This window comes from Lactuca saligna, chromosome 2 (genome assembly GCF_052625555.1).
Source record: "Lactuca saligna cultivar CGN05327 chromosome 2, ASM5262555v1, whole genome shotgun sequence".
NCBI classification, from domain to species: Eukaryota; Viridiplantae; Streptophyta; class Magnoliopsida; order Asterales; family Asteraceae; genus Lactuca; species Lactuca saligna.
The window spans coordinates 3,382,187-3,392,656 of record NC_136418.1 but is presented as its reverse complement, the minus strand read 5'-3'; the positions used below and the strand labels follow the sequence as shown (position 1 = coordinate 3,392,656).

The 10,470-nt window shown below is 29.9% G+C and overlaps 1 protein-coding gene across 1 annotated transcript; it reads left to right on the top strand.

The window, feature by feature from the left end:
• The first annotated feature begins 699 nt into the window (after nt 1–699).
• LOC145028735 (MLO protein homolog 1-like) lies at nt 700–10,204 on the top strand. Its single transcript, XM_078977489.1, has 14 exons — nt 700–909; nt 1,071–1,128; nt 1,543–1,808; nt 1,949–2,065; nt 2,285–2,345; nt 2,667–2,752; nt 3,767–3,841; nt 4,122–4,210; nt 6,641–6,690; nt 8,191–8,231; nt 8,386–8,559; nt 9,360–9,395; nt 9,520–9,648; nt 9,775–10,204. Exons 1-14 carry the CDS (start codon nt 784–786, stop codon nt 10,117–10,119), a joined length of 1,653 nt encoding a protein of 550 aa, XP_078833615.1. The 5' UTR covers nt 700–783; the 3' UTR covers nt 10,120–10,204.
• The last annotated feature ends 266 nt before the right edge of the window (nt 10,205–10,470 follow it).

Here is a 10,470-nt window from a genome sequence, read left to right as displayed (position 1 = left end):
CCTAGAATGAGTTGAACCACAACCTACAAATAAGTGGTATCTCATTCACACAAAAGATGCATGTTAGATGACTTACAAATTGAGTATAAGTCTCAATTTTATATTAGACCCATCTCCGCCACATAGATGCAAAACCAAAGTTTATCTACAATTCCGACCCTAATGGTTGTTTTTGGACAATTGAAAAATGTTTAATGGTAAATCGTGTACAAATGATAATTTAGTGACTAAATGTGTGCACACAGGATATCACATTACCCTCTCAAGTCTCAAGTCTCCAACCATATCTACATAATATCAAAATCAATCAATTTACATTTTTAATTTATTTTTTCCAAATAAGCAAGTGATATCCTACGATACTCGGTTATAACATGGTTTTTAAACATTTGAGAGAGTTTAATGGTAAATTGTGTACAATCAATAGTTTAATATTAATCTAAAATATTTAATAAAAACCATAAATTTTAATGAATTTATAAATAACAAAGTCAATTTTATACATTCGAATAGGTATTCTCGACAAAACAAAACCTAACTTCCAAACATAAAAGTGAAACGACAATATTATTGACCATTTCAGAATGTTTCTTAGTATCATATTGTTAATTCATTAACACGCTTTGTGCCTCATTATTTATTTGCTTTACTTTGCTTTTCTCTCCCATATATTTGTCCACTGTCAATCTTGTATAGTCCATGCGCATTCTTGTTCTCACAAACCAGAAAAGGCAAATAAGTCTTACCGTGGTGGTCACCGGAGTTGTTTGTGGTAGGAGTTGAATGGCGGCGGGGTCATCATACGAGAGATCACTGGAGCAAACACCAACTTGGGCGGTGGCACTGGTTTGTACAGTCTTTGTTATCATCTCTGTCATAATTGAACATGGGATTCATTCAATTGGGAAGGTATAGTATATATGGTTTTTGAAGTTTAGTTTAAAATTAATCAGTATTATTGCTAGATTGGAAAAGCATCAGTAAGCTTTGACAAATTAACCACAAGTATGATATATATGGTTAGAACGTTCCCTCTGATCCTTTGACCATTTGATGTTGCATGCATGCAGTGGTTCCAAAAAAAGCAGAAGAAAGCAATGCTTGAAGCGTTGGAGAAAATAAAAGCAGGTAATATTATAATTAAGTATACTCAAATAAATAAACAAATTAACACTTATTAAATTAATAACATTTTTTGTTTTAAATTTCTTTTTATAACACTCTCACATATATATTTTCGATAAGCTTTGAATTTAGTTTCCTTATCATAATCTAAAATATCAATTTTCGTTCATTTGTTTTCTTTAATTCTTTTATTATTGCTGAACATATGTTTCGCTTAAGCTTTCTTTATCACTGGAAATTTCGAATATTTGCCCAATTAATGCTTTAAAATTGCACCTCATGAGCCTATGAAATTGGTAGAACAAGCTCTCTAAATTTAGAATGCATGGAGTTTTTGTAATCATTGATCAACATACATGCAATTAATTAACTCATTTACCTATAATTAACGATTGTGATTTGTTACTATGAATCCAGAGCTCATGCTATTAGGGTTTTTATCGTTACTATTAACGGTGGGTACATCATACATTGCAAAGATATGTGTTCCCGAAAAGATAGGATACAAGATGCTTCCATGTAAACCAGAATATTATAAAAGCAAAGGTGATGGTAGTGGTGATGATGATGATAACAAAGATCATGAAGGAAAAAGTCGCCGGAAATTACTTAATTTAGCTGAAGAAATGATATTCCGGCGAGTTTTAGCTGCATCAAGTGATGACGTTGGTACCTGTGGTAAGGTATGGAAATTTTGTGGGTTGTCCAACTTTTTCTTATCTGTTGATAGGAAATCAATGAATTGTAGTATTCCTAAAGTTTTAATTAATTAATTTAGTTAATTAGAATTAATTAATTAATGAATTAAGTTTTGAATGTTCAGGGAATGGTGCAGATGATATCATATTCGGCCGTTCACCAGCTTCATATATTCATATTTGTTCTTGCCGTCTTCCATATTCTTTATAGTGTCGTTATCATTGGTCTTGGCCTCGCAAAAGTAACTCTCTCTCATATTAAACTGTTAAAGTAATTTTCTTTGTAATGAAACGAATGACATAAATATTCACGGATCAAAACTAAAATATCATATATTAGATGTGTGTGTAATAAGATATATATTTTATTTAGTATGGTCAGTTTATCAACTATTTGGATACTAAATTTTTATTATTACTGTAATATTATATTTATTGATTTTATTGGGGTTGATATCTAGATGAAGAAATGGAAGGCTTGGGAAGCAGAAACTACTTCTTTGGAGTACGAGTTCACAAACGGTAATTATTTTTTCCAAGGCATTTTTTTTTATAAATAAGTCTCTTACAAAATAGATTCATACAAAATTCTCTATTCAATCAAAATAAAACTCGTTTTTTCTTGAGGAAAAAGTACATAAGTGAAATTACAAGTAAATTAGATTTGCGTTCCAAAAAAATTAAAATCAAAATCAAAATCAAAATCAAAATCAAAATCTCCTGCTAGCTTTTGGACTGTACGGTAGCAAATGAAAAGCAACACGTAACCAGGTTGACCCGTAGCTTGATCCAAGTTAAATTGGAGCTCCATCATGTTATTTATTTATTTGCTTTTGCATTTAGATCCCGCAAGATTTCGGTTTGCTCATCAAACCTCCTTTGTTAAACGACACACGGGCCTTTCAACAAAACCCGGAATAAGATGGGTGGTAAGTGTAAACTTCTTTTTATTTATATAAAATAAATGCAAAAACATATGAATTCTCAAGTAAAAGTTGTGTAATATACTATGAGCTTGCCAATGTTTACTTCAGAAAGGAATATATTATAAGAAACAATATGAGTATCTATAATGTAAAATTGTTAAACGACCTATTAAAGTTCCACATTAACATTGAATAAAATAAAACAAAAGTTTTATTAGATTTTGGGTTTGAATATCAACAAAAATACTTGAATAATTCAAGAATCATGTATAGAAAATGTTTTTTAAAATTTATGATTTCGACCCTATCGTCTAGGAATATCACAAAATCCGATTTAGATAATCCAAGAAAGATCGAACCCACAATACAAAATTTAAGATTCCAATAAAGAATACCTTGCTTTATTTATGTTCTCTTGAGACAAATATTACAAAGATAATAAATAGTTATTTTCAATGTTCTCTATCGTGTGCAACGTCAAAATCCTTATTATATATCAAGAAGGGGACAATATTAACTATTAAGGTTGAAAGCGCGCCACTTTAGATAAGGCGTACTCTTTAGGTTTTTGACAGAAAAATTTGATTATGTCATTTTTCACTATATGAATTATTTTGTCACACCGGAACACTACGACCACATTAAGACGCTGCCTCTAGATCCCGCCAGGGGCAATACCTCTTGGAACACCACTAGGCCACTCCCTTGGGACCTTTGTGTTTCGAGTGCATATTAGCTATCTATGTGTGCACTCTGCACCTCATTCTCAAAATAAAACTAAATAAAACTAAATTTGTCTCGGATATAATCTTGACTACAATAAATTATTGATGACACTAAAATCAAGATCAATGTTCCCTTCAATTGATTTATAATAATGAAGATAAGAAAAATAGATAATTTAACTTTCTACAAATCAAATTACAATTATAATTTTATATCGTAGATCTTCTATGTTATATTTTTCATTTGTGATCACCATCTATCAAGATCTAATGGAATTTTAACTTGAAACAGGTGGCATTTTTTAGACAGTTTTTTGGATCTATCTCAAAGGTTGATTATTTGACCATTCGTAATGGATTCATAAATGTAAGTCAACACTCCTTACCTTATTTGTTTTATATGCTCACTCGAAATCAACATGGATTTTGAAAAAGTACGTGATCATAATAGTATTACTCCATTTCAAATATTTTACGTGCAAATTGTCGATTAATTAATGTTTGAAACAGTGCCTTTTAAAATAAGAGAATAACAAACATACAACATGTATATGTCAAATTAACGATTTATTCAACCTTGTTTACTATCGGTTTTAGTTGTTAATTATGGGGGAAATGTTTAGTCATATATATTTCTCAAAATGCAGGCACATTTTGCTCCAAGTAGCAAATTTGATTTCCATAAGTACATCAAGAGATCAATGGAAGATGACTTCAAGTCAGTTTTGGGTATAAGGTTATTATCTTCCTCTAATGCCTTTTATTGAAACTTTAAACATGTCAAATTTTCCAGATGTCAACGATTTCTTAACCTTCAAAAAGATAAATTTAAATTTGTTATTGCTTTCATATAGAATATCATTGTTTTTTTTTTCCGGATAAATAAATAATAATAATAATAATAATAATAATAAAGCAAACTATTTTGATGGCAATACAAAAAACTAACCAAAGTTATTTAATTCTTAATGATTTTAAATTATTTACTACTTCGGTATCAATGTTTATTTCTTTCTAAAATTTTGTTCTACGGACTTACGAAAATTAATTGACGATAATTCGGTGTTGTTTTGTGTGTGTTAGTGGTAACATGTTTGAGTTTTCCGAATGAGAAATTAAATTGCTTCCTATTTTTTATGCCTACAAATGTTCCTACCCAATAAGATTATGACAAGTGTCATCATTCCATATTTTTATTATATAAAATTAGATATAGGTTATAGCATGGTAAGTTATAATAATGCTAACCTAACTAAGATTGTATTTACTTCCATAATTATCAAGCCATACTTTTATATTTTGTGTAATACAGTTTTTTATAAAATTTAAAAGCTAGAGAAGCTAGAATTACAAGAGATTTTTGCAGTTAAAAGTCAGGTTACATACCCCAATTAAGAGAGTAAAGTTTCTAAGTGTGTTTTTAAACCAATGAAAGGTCAAAAAGGGACATTACTAGCTAATTCAAAGCTACTTCTGACCAACAAATTAAAATCTCACATGTTTCTGTCATACCAAATTAATCACCCACATGAATGCTAGCAAAATAATATTGTGATAACCCTTCCCTCTTTGATGTTGATACACAAACAATTAGGCACCTCCAAATCATCAAAGGACCGGGAAGAATACCGAAATTAGGTGGCAATCGTGTCATGTCGTGTCGAAACACTAAACGGGTTGAAAGTGTTTGACCCTAACCCGACTCATTTAATTAACGTGTCGTGTCGTGTCAACCCGTTTATTTTTCGTGTCGAGTTCATTTCGGGTTTCGGGTTAGGGCTATACCTTGAAATATGTCGTGTCATGTGAGGTTAAAATATTGAGCATGTTGAAAGAGTAGAGTTGGGTAGGCGGAAAGGAAAAACTAATAGTTTTGAAGCAGAATAGATGAAGTCATAGCAAGTTCAGATGACAAAATCAAAAAAGTGGGAGTTGAAGAGGTGGATGACAAGGTCATGAGGATGTAAGAGTGGTGAAAGAGACTGGGTAGTGTGGGAGAGAATGAAAAAACTGAAATGAAGTTTTGATCTAGACGACTAAGTCATTTTACAATTACAATACAATTCAATTCTAAGGTTTTCTTTTACTTATGGTTTTGGTTTGTATCTTTCTAGTTTATTTAAATAATTCAAAAAACTTGCATATAAATAAACGGGTCATTTTCGAGTCATATTTGAGTTGAAATTCTCAACCCTAACCTTACCCATTTAATTTTCATGTTGTGTCGTATCAACCCTTTATTTAAACGGGTTGAAATATCTTACCTAAACCCGTTTATTTTAATGTCAGGTTCCATGTCGTGTCAATTTTTGCCACCTCTAACCGAAATAGCCTAGTAAGAATACCCTGAATCTCTTTTACCGTTAAGCACTCTAAAAAAAATATGAAATTGAGTTTTAGGCTGGAGGGTGTGGTGCCACCGAAACCGCACTCCCTTCGTTGCCACGTAAGCGTCACGTCATTTTTACCACAAAAGTGCGGTTCTTTGCCACACCGAAGGAGTGTGCCACACTTTATTTTAAAAAAAAAATTAATTTAAATAAAAACTTTAATTTCTCCCCAACCAATCACAAGCTAGTCAAATTATCCCCACCCAATCACAAGCTACGGTCATTTTTTGCTGCACTGCGGTTCGAACCGCACCCAAACCGCACCCTGGGGGCAGTGTTCGCTGCTTATGTGACAAAACCGCGCTCCCTCTACCGCACCACTCCCTCAAGCCTTAGGCTTGTAGTGATAAAAAATGTCATAACGGGACGTCAGGACGTGATATCTGTCCCACGTTTATAAATTGACATTTATAGGTAATCAATGTTGTTGATCTCTCCATAACAATAAGTTTCCTTTCCCTTATTCGTACACATCATGATGGATTAGTGGTCAACAATGCTACCATCTATGTTCTGTCCGTAATTGCAAGGAGGAAATAGAGAAGGAACCTTTTTGATCTAACAACTAGTATTGATCTAATAATTGTATGTAATATAGTGTATTTTTCTTTGTATATGATACAAGTATTGATGTAATAATTACGTATATTCAAATGGTAAACAAAGAGTATCTGCTTTTTCGTTATAAAGAGTTTAAAACTAATAAGTTAGTCTTTTCTATATTTGCCTTATGTTCTTAAAGATATTGATTCATATGTATGATCTTGCTTTTTCAGTATCCCACTCTGGATGTTCTCGATCATCTTTCTACTACTAAATGTTTACGGTTAACTCTCTCTCTCTCTCTCTCTCTCTCTCTCTCTCTATATATATATATATATATATATATATATATATATATATATATATATATATATATATATATATATATATATATATATATATATATATAGGGGTTATAATGTGGATGAACAATTATTGTGTGGACAGTGCTATTCTATGAACATTAATAAGAGAATAAGTTGTTTAGTAATGCGAATACGTTGACACTTACAAAAATATCATCATTTTTATACGTTCTCATTAATTCTTATTCATTTTTGTCCTCACACATAGTTTTTCACTCATTTTAATTCTGACAGAATACGACTCAATAAGCATTCAGACAACACTATAGACGATTTAATTAACGAGAATGTGTGATAATGACAATATGTAAGATTGAACGTATTTATATTATCAAACAACATATTTTCTTTGTTGTTCTCACAAAATAACATTATCCACACATACACACAATAGATGTCAATCCACATTTGAACACACACACACACACACACACACACACACACACACACACACACACACACACACACACACACACATATATATATATATATATATATATATATATATATATATATATATATATATATATATATACGCCTTATGTTGTTTAAGATATTTTATTTGTTCTTTAAAACAAATTTCAATATAGGAATCTTATACACATCCATATATTTACAAATATCTCTATATATTTATAGGCCGGTCCAAACATTTTTAGGCCTAGGGTGAGGCAAGAAATAAAGCCCAATAAATATGAAAATTTTATAATAATCTATTAGTTATGAAAAATCATTCTTTTTATATTTTTAGATACAAAATCAGCATATAAAATTAACTAATAAATGATAATGAAACAAAACGTCATATGGCTATTGTTGTCTCAGTTACTATTGTTCATTTCTCCATTTTCCCTTGAAACTATAAAAATCACTAAAAAGAATAAAAACAAATGAAAACCCAAATAAAAAATATACAAATAAAAAAAGATAGGTGGCAATTGACAAACTCAATCACAAACAATGAATTAATACAAACAAATCAACAAATATTACACTATTATAGAGTCCCATTGTGTTAGTATTTGCCTAATTTAGCCATTAAATAAACTATTTAGTGGTACATTTTCACTTATGTGACAAGTTATTCAACAATTTGACCATAAAAATAAAACCAATTCTAGAGAAAAGTTCAACCGAATGACATTTTCAACCAAAAAAATTAACACAATTCATACCCGAATCACATTAAAGATACATTTTTTGATGCTTTGGGACCATGGAACTATTATGTAACATGGAGTAAAATTTGTCGGCAAATTTATGGGCCCCTATGAGAAGGGCTATGGTATACTTTTATACACATATGATGTATGTATTTGTACGTATGCATGTATGTGTGTAATCTACATTATCATTTTTATACATGCAACAAAACGTAAATAAGACTGATGATATCATTGTTTTTTATATTTATGCAGAATGGCATGCGCTTACTTATCTCTCCTTCGTCCCATTAGTGGTAGAACTACCATTTTTATACATTTTAAGTTTTATTGAATGTAAAAAATATGATATTCAGCACCGAAACAAATTAATAAAGTTACGATGACTGTGACTGCTTATGATTAAGTTATCAGCCGTAAAACTAAATTTATTAGCTTGGTATTTTATAGATTCTTCTATTGGTGGGTACAAAACTCGAACTAGTGATCATGGAAATGGCTCAACAAATCCAAGATAAGGCAACAATTGTTCGAGGAGCCCCGGTGGTGGAGCCAAGCAACAAATTCTTTTGGTTCAATAGCCCCCGATTGGTCCTTTTCTTGATCCATTTTACTTTGTTTCAAGTAAGTAAAATAAAATTATAATAGTATTTAATTTTTCAGCAGCAATAATTCAAATATTACACAAAATCTTCTTATAATATTTGGATTTAATAAGTTATAGAGTAAAGTGCATTAATAGAAAAAATTAAAAATTAAACCACAAAATACATACAACAATATATTATACGTACTGATTCAAATGACACCACTCATCTTGTTGTGTGACGTGCTTCGGGCCATATATCCTGGGGGCGAAATAATTGTAAAAATGTTTACCTTTGGTTTTTGTTATTTTTAAATACAAAAAATATGTAAAAAAATATAAAAATTTAAAAATCACCGTTCTACTTAATATTTTAACAACGATATTACTTATAATAAATACTATTTGTAATATTCATATAAGAATATTATTAACATTTCAAATTTTGGCATATTAGAATATTGTGATAAGAATATATATTACATATGTTAATTATATTCTTGTTAGAATATATCATTATAACTGGTATTTGTTTTTTAATTTTAAATAATGTTAAACTGATAGGAATTTTTTTGTCAGATATATATATATATATATATATATATATATATATATATATATATATATATTTTAATCTTTTAACCTCAAAACATGTGGCTAGAAAATATATACACATGTATAAAATCATAGAGACACTTGACTATGAAAATATCGTACTAATGTTTACAGCTATGAAGTAGTAAACAAGATTGATTATTATGGATATACAAAAGATGGCACTCTACAATCCAACTGGGTATTATTTATTTAATTTATTTGATTTTATATTCGTTTGCAGAATGCATTTCAAATGGCGTTTTTCTTATGGACTGTGGTAAGTACCTCTATATTTACATAAAAAATCATGCGTTTCATATAGTTTTAATGCTTGAAGAATTCATTTTTTATTTTTATAATATAGTTCATTATGCTTCTAAAAATATGTTGGTTGTTTTCAGTACGAATTTGGAATACACTCATGTTACCATGAGAGCATAGTGCAAATTGGTGTTAGAGTTGGATTGGGGGTGCTTCTTCATATCATGTGTAGCTACATCACTTTCCCTCTTTACGCCTTAGTCACACAAGTAAGTGTCATTGTTTTATCGAAACATGAACCTGATTAAACATGATACATTATTAATTTAGTAAATAAACAAATAGAATTACTTAACTAATTAGTTAATGATTGTACTATTATTTGAAATTTAAAGATGGGATCGCACATGAAAAGGTCGATATTTGAAGAACAAACTTCCAAAGCTCTAAAGAAATGGCAGAAGGCCGCAAAAGACAAGAAGAAATTGAGAGAGCTTGGTGGCAGATCGGTGGATGTTTCAAATTCTGGCTTGGAAAATACACCAAGTCGTGAATCATCGCCTGTTCATCTCCTCCATAACCAAAAATATCGATCATCCACAGCTGAGAGTGAAATTGACATTCCATCATCTCCAAGAACTTATACTTCAGAGGCAGATATCTCTGATGCAGAAGGTTCATATCATGCTAATGATCATAACAAGAATCTACAACGAGATTTCACATTTTCCATGTCTTAGGGTTTTATTAGGTAAAACATTATGTAGTTTTTACAACCAAATACTTTTTACATTTCTTTGATTTTTAGTGGTAGTGTTTCCATTATTGAAGGATACAAACACGTATTCTTATATATATATATATATATATATATATATATATATATATATATATATATATATATATATATATATATATATATATATATATATATATATATATATATATATATATATATATATATATATATATGAAATAAACACCTTAGTGTTGTTTGCCGGAACTGCTATAGATTTTTTAAGAGGTTATTAGTTCACTTTGTGTTATGTTTGGGATGAAATAATAATTAGTGAAAGATTTAACTGAGTTTT